Here is a 14,006-nt window from a genome sequence, read left to right on the forward strand (position 1 = left end):
AAAAAAAATTGTTACCGGGAAGTCGTATTTTCTCTACACTGGATTGCTTTCAATTCAATTGCATTCAATTTAGTTTTAAATATAGAGTTGGGGGTTTACGGGCTGTCTCATTGCCTGTCTCCGTAAAAAGCCTAAACATTTCCAAGACAAGAGATAGAATTTTTGGGCACATATCGCAAAACATATCGACCAATTAACAGTGCAGCATTTCGAATCTTAGATGTAAAATGTGTTGAACAGTTCATGGCTTAAGGCGAGTTAAATTGAAACGATAAGAACGGGTAAACATTGCATCCATGTATTTGAACTAAACAAAACATAACGGAGAAGGGGCCGATTAAACTCTGTCATACGGATAAGAACTTTAAAAAAAAAGCTCTGTTAAGCTTCGGATGCGTATTTTGCATTAATTTCTAAGATGTAAATATTTTCACTACCTTCAAGGCGATGATATTGACCAACACACTTCTTAAGACTTATTGCAGCAAGAAAAATGTCCATGGATAGATGTCACTGTACCGGTGTTTGTTTGTGCCGAATCATAGCCTAGAGCTTCGCTACTTTGAGTTAACTTTGTTTCAGCAAAGATCAGAAGAAATTGTGTGACAAGCTGTTATTATACAACATGACTTGTTCAATTAATAGGCCGTGAAAATGTTTTGAGCTTGAATGGTAGCAATTAAATTTATCAGCAGAAGTTATCGAACCCGATCTCAGCATCATGCGCAACCATTCATAACATTCGTTGGACAACGCTCATGATTTATTTTAATCTATCTATCGCTAACTGCGTTGTGTTTTAAATAACGTTACGTCAACGGCTAACGTTGGGACGACGTAATACGTATAAGGTGACGTCAGCTGTGACGTTACCGTTGCAAGATATTTGAGTTCTGTCTCAAAACGCCTGTAAACTTTTGTGAGAAAACACGTCATTCTCTGTTTATACTGTATATAGGTACGCGCATGTACGAGTGTTGCCTCTCGGTGCTTCCAAGCACAAATTGTCCAGTTAATCGGGGAATTTTGAAATCATTTTAGCCCATGGTAGGGCTTTGCTTCACTGTAAAAGTGTTTTAACTTTCATAGTCTTGCTCGAGGCGCATGGTTAAGTCGACAAAAGATGGCAGTAAGTTGATTTTGCTGCGGCAAACACAAAACTATCAAATTATGCCGAAGATGAATCTCACAGTGATAGGCACAGAGGACAAGCTGATGATTGAGACACACCTTCACATATTTGTTTTGTGAAATTAGATGCAATCGAAAGCTTCGCCTCCCATAATCGTATACTGTAATTGTTGTAAAACAGTCAAGTTATGGTGTGTGAAATTTTTAAAGTGGACGTATACATAAAAATTGAAATGTTTTTTTTGTCGAGTTAAGCAAAGCGAACACTGAATATGATATAGGCTAATTACTTCCGAAATAACTGATCTGCGCCCATCCGGGAAATTTGATTTTGCTTGATTGTGGATTTTCAGGACCGCTGCTAATCTTTAGATCACTTTAGACATTCCACGACAAACTCATAACAAATCTGTTAAGAAACAGGTTGAAGGTGTGGTCGCATGAACATTTTTTGATGAAACGAAAACTGTTAATATCACTTCCCATTGGTGACAGCCTTTGCAAAGTGGATTAACTTGTCACCAACTCTTAATGAAATTAAATATGAGTCAAATATGATCAAATTAAACTGAATGCACCACAAAAGTTCGTTCACCTCAGCCTTCCACTTGTGTTTTTATAACTGATTCGCCTTAGAGCTTATACAGTCTTTTTCTGGATATCATGCCGTCAGGCGTGTATGACTTTGTATAGTACTGCACAGTGATATATTTTAGAGGTATTTTTAGATGATGGCATTCATATTGTACGACCACTCTTGCTCGCGGTGTAAACGTTAGTGTTTTTAATGTGCACCATAAACGGTAAGCAGGATTTGACGGGACAAATGCAGCTTATACATAACTCAGATCTAGTTAGCGATTGTGACAAACAATGTTCCGGGCAGCAACATTTAAGTGCCTGCTAAATCTAAACTTGCTAAATTTGTTGGCTTCTACCCTGAGTTCGATAAAACTGATTCGAAAAGTATGATGTCATGGAATTTGCGACGACAGAAGTTATTCCAAATTAAGCATCTTAAACGTTTTTCCTTACTCATATATTCCTGTAACTGAAAGGTATTATAGTTAAAAGTTTGCTTTTATGAATTAAAGACACTAAAAACATCGTTTTTTTGAAAATAACTACAAACAGGGCAGTGTGTTTTCATAAATCGTCATTGTTTTGCGTCAGTTATGAGGTGTTCGGCAACGTCTGGGTGAATAATGTTGGGGTACGATGCATAAAAACTAAAAAAGTTTAAGGTTATTGTCAATACGGGATCACGACATATGGCCGCGGGAAAGTGGCCGCGAACAAACTCACCGGGGTCAACTAAACGTGACGTAAATTGACCGCGGACAAACTAACTGTGACATAAACTGGCCGGCGATGAAATTAACCGTCGATAAATTGGCCGGCGATCAAATTAACCGGCGACAAATTGGCCGTCAAAAGGTCAATGTTGTAACAATGGACTCATTGCAATAACATCGCCCACAACCTACAGTTTGCGCAATAAACTTCCTTATTTGTCAAATAACAGTTTGTGTAAATTTTAGTGCCCATATTATGTAGTGTCATATGTGTTTTGCAGTGAACGTCTTTTAATGTTGTTACTCGTATTTCTCGTATTTCCGGAAATATTTCTGTTAATTTCAATAAACGTTTCAATGTGTATTGAAATAAAAAAAAAATTTGTTAAAAACAAAGGAAATAGTTACAAACAAATATTTACATATCATATACTACCATCAACTTAAACACAATAATTCAGCACTTGCACGGTCAATTTACCTCCCGGTCAATTTTCATTCCGGTCAGTTTATGTCACAGTCAGTTTGTCCGCGGTCAATTTACGTCACGTTCAGTTCACCCCGGTGAGTTTGTTCGCGGCCACTTTTCCGCGGCCATATGTCGTGGAACCTGTCAATACTACGTTTGATGGGATTTTTCGCAGCAAGTCTGCTTCTTTGTAATCGATAAACACCGATGTCTATGTCTCCGTACTTCTTTCTTAAGACTGCGGCACCGTGTCGTCCAACCGCGTTATCGAAGTCTAATAAGTTGTTGAATTGTGACGTATTAGCACGATGCGCCCAGGAGGCAGAAGGCTGTTAAAGGTTTGCTCTAATAATAGCATAGGACAACAATAGCAGTACCTAATGCAGTTTAAGCGTTATAAAAAAACTTTCTGATTTACTGACATAATGTAACCGATATAGCGATTCGTCTATTTAAAAATATCTATGACACAGTTATTCCTGCTTGTGAAAATTAGGAAGCCCACAAGGACATAAAAATTTTCCTAAAAGATTGCTTGGTGTATTTGTATAGTTTCTTATTCAAATGGGAAGACCCGCACATAACGTTTTGATCAACGATTCGATTAACGATTCAATTGACTGCGGGAAGCGAAATAATGGTGCTTATCTTGTTACAGAATAATAGGAAAAAACACCTGCATACAATCAATGAACGTCATAATGCACAGAAGTAACAGGTTGCCCTATACAGTGATACAAGTAGTTTTATCAAAAGCATCATATTTCCAAGTTTTTTTGTTAGTGACTAACACAGCAGCTTCCAAGTTAACTTAAATCCAGTTTATCTAATCCCGTCGAACTCGAATTCCCATCACCTTGGACATTTATAATTACCAAACACAACTAGAAGAGCTAGGCCTGTATCAGGTATCTATATCTATATCCCTATGACCCTATACCTACCTAAATCAGATATATCTGATTCTTCTTATAGGAAATGACTTGACAGGGTGACGTTACGGAAATTAGGAAAATAACTTTACCGCATCTTACCAGGAAGATAATGTTTAAAAACAATTATTAAAAACAAAACTTGATTTGCCTTATTACAAGTGTAGTCAATTTGTCTTTTGGCGCTTTCATCATGTATTTAGCCTAGAACTATTTAGCATGTCGCTTAATAGCGTTGCAAAATCAAACACATGACCCTTTTACTTACATTGTGTCTGCATGTGTGTGTAGCATTTATATTAAAATTTTGTTTCAGACGAGTTTTACGTAACTTGGGAACGACGCAAAATAGAAAATGCAACCGTTTTTGCATAGAAATCCAAAAGTAAAGATCCTCAAAATTGGAGAGCGTAGATATTTTCCGGATGGACAACCTTTGGAATTATTATCATTATCACCGGCATATCATCATATTGCAAGCCTGTGAGGTTGCTTCAAGATCTTCCTCTTCTACAGATTGTTTTTGGTGATCTTCGTCAAGACGATTAGGCTACACCAAGTTCCAAAATGGCTTGATGTTTTAAACTCAACTTGCGATGTATATAGTCCTATCATGTGTTAATAAACTCGTGTTAACTGATTGTGAAAGTGAAAGATCTTTTCAGCGACCAGAACGAAAATTAAATAAATTGAACGAAGAAAAAATAATTTTCCTGCCTAATTGTTTACCCTGTATATAGAATATCATATAACTCAGAAATAAGATTTTCCAAATTTGTTAAAATATTTTTTTGGGAAGGTTGGCTTTACGAACTCTTTGATGGATGATGATGCTTTACAAACTCTTTATGAGCAATGACCCTACCCAAATGACTAAGTATCCTACCAAAAAGGCACTCACTAAAGTCACAATGACTGAACACAGGCTATAAAATGACAATGCGGGAAAATGTTATATGTCTATCATCAGCACCTATGCACGTTATGTCGCCCTCGAGTAACACAATCCTGACTAATAAAACGTTTACAGCGCCCACTACCGAGTACAAGAAACCTTGTTTGAAAGCCGATTATTGTCGTCATACTTCCTTTCACGGATTTGTAGATTTCTGAATAGCAATGCGTACGTTTGATAAAAAACGCATGTATTTAAGTTACGTATGCATGTAATGGTATTATGCAGGTTAACATGATATTATGTAATCATATTATGCAGGTTAACAACACAACAAGCAATGCAATTCAATCATTTTATACGTAAGCCTGCTAGAATGGTTTGGCTAACAGTTTGACTCTGATTCTGACTCTATAGCATGAATAGTTCAGTTGTAAAAACAAGCAACAAACATTTGTCTCTAAATGGGAGGTTTTTGTTCTATTAGTTTGTGGTCTGGTTGCAGTTGCCACAACGTATAAACATAATTTCAGAAAGAAGGCGGATTGCTGAATGTAAAATTAAAGTTCAAAGGCAAGAATAAAATAATAACGCTTATGCGTAGACCGGTTCTCTAGTTTCAAAGTAAAGCCGAGTTACCAAAAATTGTTAAAAAACTATCAGTGAATTGCCGAGAAAGTAAGCGAGAAATCATTTAAAACCCCGAGGCTGAAAGAGAAAAGCGGACAAGCTCAAGAACAGATTTCACTTGTCTGTAATCAAGCCATTAGCAATAAGCATTCATTTAGAATTCCGTTATAGCTGAGCAGATGAGAAGCAAACTGGTTTGATTGGTTCTGAATTTACCTCCAGTGTGTTTGGTCAACAATCCAAGCTGATTACAACATCAAGGCAAAAGAAAACGAAAAATTGGAAGAAGGCTCAAATCAGATAACAGCAAATTTTTTAGCGGGTGATAATAACAACCGTTATCGGTGAAACAGGTGTTATTGAGGTTTTGCGACGAAGTGAACAAAAGTCTATTTCTCGTTGAAGAAAGTCAAGTTATAAGGTACACATTTTGCGATAAGTCGCATACGCAAGCATATATATTTCTGCTGTTGTAGAAATTTTACGATTTATACACAGGTAGATACCGTAAAGTTCTGAGTTATAATTACGAAAACTTATGCTTTGTCGTTCAATTGTAGATAACAATTACATACCAGTAATTAATAAAGTTTTAAAATGCATCGAATTCTTCTATCCGTGACTTTTCTGATGGTGTCAATGGGCGTAAGTGTTTTCTAATTTATTCCTATTTTCTTCTATGTAATTAAGTGTATGCATATTCGCAAAATTAAATAAGTTTTGTAAAATTTAAATCAAAATATAATCTAAAACTAACTAAGTCGCATACGAAGCTGAAAAACAAACAGAAGTTGCATCGAAGCGAGTAAATATTCGTTAAAAATATTTTAGGTCGACGCTGAAGGTTTCGGAGATGACGATAAGATACTCACATCGCTGGACATCGACAACCCTCGTATGTGTGAACTCTTATTAAAGATTTTCAAACTTTATCACACCTATAACTAGGCACTGTTTTTGTTATACTTTGGGCTACGGTTTTATTTACCCGAAACCGTAATTAGTATTTTACTTTATTGCCTTCTATATCGAGGGGCCGTGCATATATGCGTATGATTGAGCTTATTTTGACGTTTTTGGAGGTTACTATCGACATTTCTCTTATCAACAAAAACCTTGCAACAACTCGCAGTTTATTCACGTTATGGTGTTTTTTTTATTATTTTACAGACGTGGTAAGTGAAGTACTAACCACGACAGCAGGTAACGTAACTTTCATCCCCAAACATTTTAAGTCGGCAACTTGGCAGCCATATAATGATTGGTTTCTTGTGTTTTTTTCAGTATCATGTTACGTTGTCGCTGGTCACATTCAAGGGGACGTGCTGACCATGTTGTGTCCTGGAGGATGCGAAAAAGTGACAGAGAAGCTGTACGGGACGAAAATCTACTCCGATGAGTCTTACGTTTGCGCGGCAGCAATCCACGACGGAAGAATATCAGGTAATAACTATTTCCTCATTTCTAGGCTATTGGTGCCGGTTAATAAGCGGTTTTAGCTTTGGTCGATCAGCCCGGCCTTATCAAACCTGTAGATCGGGGTGGCTTAATTGACCAACACTGTACATCTATTAACCGTCATGCTAGTAGTATAATATAGGCTTAAACACCTTCCACCGTGCGCCCACTTTCTTGGCGAGAAACGTACACACGCGCTTCCTTTATCTTAGAATATGAGTTATTTTCCACAAAGTTTTGCTTGTGACGAGTAGCAAAATATTAAGGCTATGGTTAACCATAATCGACGAGTATAAAGGTAGTTTTGGCTCATTGTCTTGCGTTTGTTTGTTTCTCTTGGTTGATAATCCCTTTTGTGTAACCGCTATTTAAAAAATGAAACATTTATAACAACGAGAATTGCGTAGAAATTTGAAAGAGGTTAATAAACATGAACAAAATAGTTGAAATTTGTGAAAGTTATCGGCATTCTGATTTCCAGGTAAGGACGGCGGAAAAATAACTATCCGCAAAACCCGAGGAAGAAAATCTTTCCGTGGATCCACCGCCTTTGGACTCACGAGCAAATCAGCGAAAGACTCGTACGGGTCATTCATCTTCCTCGGTAAGAATATGAAGTGTTAAACGACTCAACCAGTTTTAATAAAAAGGCTTCAGCTTTTCATTTTGGACTTATGTGTTTCAGATGCCTTTGATGGTCGCCAGTCACTTTACTCAGGTGAATATTAGCGGTTTGTGATTTGTGCGGTCGTGTAACTTGCAAATACATCAACGCCTAAAAAGTATATACGTCTTTCCTAAACCAAATGGGTTATTAACTTATTACATTTATGATGTCATGGTGTAATGAATGATAACTGTTGTTAGAATTGTTTATAGAATTTCATACACGAAAATGATCTTTCCGATATTTTCCAAATCACGATAGCTGGTCGATAAATTCATAGCCTTGGCAAAAATATTGGCTTGATTAATGCGCACGCACTTAGCTAAACTTTATAGGGAGTTTTAGCGTCAGGCGAATGAAATCACTTAGAATAACTTCTGAGTTTTTGCAGCAAAAACCAGCGAAATTGTATCATTGGATTAAATATAATTATGGCTACGTATATTGGTTAGATTTAGGTGACGACACTAGCAATACCGTCTTAACATTTTACATGGTAACGTCAAAGTCAATTTAACTTCACCCATAAGCGTAATAGCTACACCGCAAAGGTCATTTTAATTATTTTTTGGATTTTAAATGTGGGTTTTTTGTCAGAGATTTGTCGTTACTTAAAACTTGCTCGTTCAGTTAATTAAACCCGACCTTTAAGTCATGTCATAATCGCAATTGAAACGCAGAAATTAACAAATTCCTTTGTAAGGTTGCGCTAAAAACTTTGAAAAATCTGTTTGAGACGGGAACAAAAATATCTTGTTTTTAGTCTCCTGCCTTGCCAAAGGAGAGTTTACAAGCGAGAAGGATTTCCTCATCATATGTCCGGGAGGATGCGACGCGCTCCGTGGAGGAGTGACCGGATCCGAGCTCTACAGTCCCGATTCCTACCTCTGCGCGGCCGGAATTCACGCGGGAAAGATCGACGGTTGGTGGTGGTTTGAGTAAATGTAAAAACCTTGTGACATCCAGCAAGCCTACAACCTACAGCTTCCTAATTCAAGCAACCATCGTAAAATGAAATGGACTAAATGTATCTTGTAAAACTATTATGTAGCTGATGCTTATAGAAAAGTTTTATTCGAGACTCTGGATTTGATGTTATTGAAAATACTCTTCCAGCGTTCAGTGGAGGAAGACTGATTGTTCATCGTCTCTCTGGTGGAGAAGAATACAAAGGAAGCTTCCGGAACGGAATCCAATCCTCGGATGGGCCGCCAACGACGTCATCCATTATGATGCAAGGTGAAGATTGTTACGTAAATTGAAGCAACTTAAACGGTGTAACAAAAATAGAGTCAAGAACTATAACTTAATTCTTCACAACCAAAAACTTACAAACACATAATCAAACAGGATTTATAGATACCGTTCAGTAAAGTCTGTATAAGTCTTCTTTTACTTCTAAAGAAATGCTTGGTTGTCCACACTTTTAGCTTGAGGCAAAACTTTAATATCGATCAACCATGCGAAAACAACACTAAAAAGTGCTGAAGTTTTGTTTACCAGTGGGTCAGAATCATTTCATTAGTTTGACATTTAGCCCGCAATAAAAGTGCATCGAAAAATATTTTGACTTTTTTATCGATTTCATCGTCTGCAATGACGTATTGCCATCGACGCCCGTCGCGATATTTCCGAGACTGACACACGCACAGTGCGCAAAATATTTTGATGCAAGTATTTTGGCCGAACGTTATGATCTTAACACGTTATCATCTGCATCGGTGACGGAAAGGCGGTGACGGAAAGGCGGTGAATCACGTCATAATGGCAGTTATTAAACACGTAACGCACGAAAAGCGTGTAGTTTTATGAACTACGTCATATCGGTTCAACTTTAAATCTGATATGATCCACTTTTTTAACTTATAGTCATCACAATATGACGAACTCGATCTACTTGTAATACACATCAGGTGATTTTCAGATGCTACGTTAAAACAATATTTTTCCGAAATTTACTTAAACTTTCTAAACAATAAGTGGACCGAATCGTGTACTGAAATCCCTACGTTACTCATCACAACGTTATCAGACGTTACGACTTGAAATCTTGGTAAAATATGTTGAAAATTAGGTTGAAATTGAGTCATCGCAAAAACATCACACTTTCTAGAAATTTTGTAGAACAAAAACGTCTGGCCGACGACGACTGCTGAACCTAAAAAAGGTCATTCAAAGCACTGTAGCCTACTGTATAACTTGTGATCATTTATTACTTTAATATAATGTTTGTAAAATCTTTTTAGAATGCCCTCAAGACTTAACTGGAATAGTATCAAGTAAGTGATTTTGATATTTTACATTCTCCTTTAATGGGTAAAATCATTTCCGAATTTTGAGTTAACTAAACGCCGTTTGTATTGACCTTGAAGATATAACTTATATATAACGTACTTATACTGTGTACACCAAAAAATCTAAGTTGTGTACAACATAGACAAAACCAAACAAAACAAAATTTCAAGATAGATGTTTATTTCGTCATTAGTCGGTTGCAGTCTTCGCGCCGATCATTTTATGGAGGAAGTGTTTAACGTCATTTGCCCACCCGGATGTAGCCAGATTTTTAGCAACGTCATTGGCAAAGGACCTTACTCAGTCAAATCCACAGTTTGCGGAGCAGCAATACACGATGGATTAATAGAAGGTTGTGTTTCCGTAATTGTTTTCAGCTCAGTTTATACTAAGGCCTATTAATTGGTTCCCAAATGCTATACAAAGATACTTATTAACAACGCTCTGTCCTGTTACAGAGACTCTTGGCGGCAGAGTAACAGTCCACAAGATCCCAGGTGACCAAACTTATCAGGGAGTAAGAAGAAACGGAATCACCTCGGGAGCTTCAAGCTCCGCCGAAAAAGGATTTGTCGTTCAAGGTAGCCTACTGCATGGCGATCTATATAACTTTGTATAATAGCATGCGTAAGTCCGTTTAGGAAAATTTTCTTTTAAAACATTTCGTCAACACTGAAAATCAAGGTTATTTTGTGCTAAATGTACGCACAAACTGTAAATAAACTCTCTGACAATAACTCAAAATATTTTTTTTCAGATTCCATCCAGCCATTTCCATCACTTCTTGAAGGTATTCCAGATAAAAAAAAAATTTTAAAACCAATTTTTTAAACTTTCTGACGTTCTGACTTTCTACTGTTCCAGTTCCTTCGTGAACCATCAAACTAAAATTACTTTGTTTTGTCTAGTAACCTGTGAGACTCCTGCTTCTGCCATCTTGGAGGAGACTTTCACAGTTTTCTGCCCGGTCGGATGTGACTTACAGCAGATACACTCAGTTTGGGGAAGCGACGTGTACACTCACAACAGCAGCATATGTTTGGCGGCAATACACAACGGCTTCATGTCAGGTTTGTTTATACCCTTCATTCTTGGTGTACTATAATCTTGATTGTAGGTTAATTTATTTTCGTATTACCGTTGTCGCAAACCATGTCCTTGTTTTCCACAGGAGCACAAGGTGGACCAGTGACCGTCCGCAAGCTTGGAGGACAAACAAGTTTCGTTGGGTCGACTCAGAACGGTATTCAAAGTCGTGACGTCACGAGTAGCGATCCTGTCAAGGCTTTTGTGCTCGGAGGTGGGTCGCATAAGAAAGCGTTCAACTTTGAACTGGCAATGTTAAATTTTTTGTCATCATTTTTAAATAATGCGCTAACTTATTTTATGCGCTAAGTATGTCAGACGATAATAAAGTGCGTGTGGGCTTACAATGTGAATTGCCTTTGTTTAAAAAGTTAAAGTAAAATAAAAATTAACCGAATTATTTTTTTACAGGCAACATGGAAGAGGTCAAATCTGCTTTAACAGGTATTGTTTCGCTTTCTTCTAAAACTTTCGCATGAAATCTTTCATTTTAGCAAATTAAATGACAAGATATTTCAAAAAATTATCATTTCGTTTACAGTCTCTTGCGGCTTCAACGCTTTGTCTACATTTGGATTAGAATTCACGATCCGTTGCCCGAAAACATGCAGCGAGCAGGAAGCCATGGAACCACGAGCTCAAGTTAGAAGAGTCTTGGGAATGGACGAGCCCATCTGCAAAGCAGGTTAGACAAGCAAATAGTTGGAAAGATTTCTTTGTGTGGTTTATACGTGAAAGGTCGTGCCAGTTGGTATACCATATACCGAAGGTTCGCACTTATACCTCGTGGGGAAGATTAAAACACAAAACTCACAAACGGTGAAATATTGACAACGCTTCATAAGTTCAAGTTTAATTAATCAAAGTAAGATTATACAAAACTATGACGTTCATAGGAAGCGCTTTGTATCACCGCAACAGTGTAAATATTGAGTAAAGTTTAGCGACTAATTGATTCCAAAATCCACAGCAAGCGACGTGGCAGGAAAGGTAATCACTGTCAGACGAACACCAGGTAATCTTGCTTACAGTGGAGCGTTTGAAGATGTTGTGCTTCACAGTAACCCGAAAGTTGTTGACTTCTCGAAAGGCCAAGTGGTGGTTTTGGGTGAGTCCGATCACGGATGGTTTCGCAAGAAATCGGTGCTTTGAAAGTGTACAAACTGTACATATAAGGTTACTTAAGTCATTTGAAGTTAGTTAAGTCAACCTTTTTCCGTAGCTGAATTAGCCTTAAGTCGTATTAAGTATAGCCTTAAATGTACACCTTGATGGTGTAAATATATATATAGGTACTTAAATCGTTATGCTTGCTTACAATCGCCTACCTACAAATGTCAGAAGTATACAATAAATACCAGCAAAACCAACATTACGTCATTACGTGTTTATATGTTCAGATAACGACTTTGACCATCCCCACATCTTGTCAGGTAAGCACTCATTGAAACTCTCCGTGAGCTAACAACTGCCTTGATAGTAGCAGCAAGGTCTTAGCTTGAAAACAGAGCGCTCGTATGATAAATATTTGATGAAAATAAGCGAATTCGTACTCGTAGTGTCCTGGGAAGTGGAAGCTGACCAATTTCACGCGGACAGCTTCTCCGTTGTCTGTCCACCGATGGTGAACTCCACTTTCGAGCAAGTTTACGGAACTGGAATCTACAGCGACGACTCGAAAGTTTGTGCAGCCGCGCTTCACGATGGAAGGATAGGAAGTACGGTTGCGTTGACATGTTTTTTCTCGTGGAAATCTTAGTGTTTGCAAAAAGTAATAAAGCTATCTTGTTTCAGTTAACGGCGGTCAAATCACTGTGAGAAAGTCACCAGGCTTGTGGTCCTACGTCGGTTCAAGGAGCAACGGTTTCACCAGTCAGTCTCGCGACAGTCCTTGGGACACGTCGTTCGTGTTTCAAAGTAAGGGTTTACAACATAACTTGAAACTTTGAAAGTCAGCTTGAATTGTTCTGACGCAAAAATTTTTCGATACTCAATATGTTGCGTGCAGTTGTGTTTGATCCGACAGTTGACCGTAATCACTGCGTTTAATGCTGAAACGTTTCTTATTTTTTCACAGACACCTTCTATCACATGGCAACAACGTTCACAAGTAAGTGAAAGTTTAAAAAATACCTAAAAACACCCCACCCTTCATATATAGCTCAGCCATATCCAATTAGACACTTTTAAACTTTATTCTCTGTATATCTTTGCAGTTACGTGCGATACCAAAGGTTATATGATAGAAAACCAAGAGTTTGGAGTGGTCTGTCCGTCTGGATGCGCCGACAAGAACCCAGTAATATACGGAGACCACATCTACGCCGATAACTCGCCCTTATGTGCGGCTGGAATACACGCAGGAAAAATCACAAGTACGTCGACTTCGTGACCAGCTATCACAGCAGAATAATATCGTTATATGTTGTTATCTATTTATGATCTAAACCTGAGTGTAATTTGTTGCTATAAGTTCAACAACAACAGGGATTTTTTGTTCTTGGTTACATACTTCTGTCCTGCTTTTAAGTTATTTAAGTTGCTTTTGAAGTAGGCCTGCTTTAGTTCTAGGCCTATAACTTTTTCAAAAGTTAGTTTTGGAGCTAATAACCAACACAAACATTACAGGTTTTAGAGTTTTTGTAACTCAACCCATAAGATTGAGTATTTCCTATCAAACCGGTAATCTGAACAAAATGTGATTTTAGATGACGGAGGAAGACTCAATATCAAACACATGGAAGGCGAAAAGCATTATAAAGGCGGCACTTTCAACGGTATCACCTCTTTCGAATACGGGGAGAGTGATATTTCGTTTATGGTGCAGTGAAGTTGTATCAAATCCACTGTTATTTCGTTTTTACTCGTCTATTTATGCGTCGGTTTATGATGACAACTGTCTTGTACAAATTATAGAACGACGACATTTACGTACTTTTAATAAACTATCAAAATTGCTGATATAGGTTGAAATTAAAAAAAGACTGATAATCAGATAATCTAGTTAAAAACTTACGTCCTCTAGTCACATTCACTGATTAAAATCAAACAAATGATTTTTAACTTAAAAATTGTATTGACTGTTTTCAAGAAAATAACGCAGCAAAGATTGATTAGATTTCCAGAAATCGTCTTACTCATAGTTCGT

General features: G+C 37.5%; 1 protein-coding gene across 1 annotated transcript; it reads left to right on the forward strand.

The window, feature by feature from the left end:
* The first annotated feature begins 5,466 nt into the window (after positions 1-5,466).
* Positions 5,467-13,819, forward strand: LOC143470312 (uncharacterized). Its single transcript, XM_076968366.1, has 24 exons — positions 5,467-5,773; positions 5,913-5,997; positions 6,184-6,247; positions 6,523-6,555; positions 6,637-6,795; positions 7,292-7,414; positions 7,496-7,528; positions 8,241-8,399; positions 8,594-8,716; positions 9,724-9,756; positions 9,966-10,124; positions 10,231-10,353; positions 10,530-10,562; positions 10,681-10,842; positions 10,944-11,072; positions 11,270-11,302; positions 11,400-11,543; positions 11,829-11,966; positions 12,259-12,291; positions 12,418-12,576; positions 12,653-12,775; positions 12,936-12,968; positions 13,075-13,233; positions 13,567-13,819. Exons 2-24 carry the CDS (start codon positions 5,950-5,952, stop codon positions 13,686-13,688), a joined length of 2,325 nt encoding a protein of 774 aa, XP_076824481.1. The 5' UTR covers positions 5,467-5,773; positions 5,913-5,949; the 3' UTR covers positions 13,689-13,819.
* The last annotated feature ends 187 nt before the right edge of the window (positions 13,820-14,006 follow it).

Source organism: Clavelina lepadiformis, chromosome 9 (assembly GCF_947623445.1).
Source record: "Clavelina lepadiformis chromosome 9, kaClaLepa1.1, whole genome shotgun sequence".
Classification (NCBI taxonomy): domain Eukaryota; kingdom Metazoa; phylum Chordata; class Ascidiacea; order Aplousobranchia; family Clavelinidae; genus Clavelina; species Clavelina lepadiformis.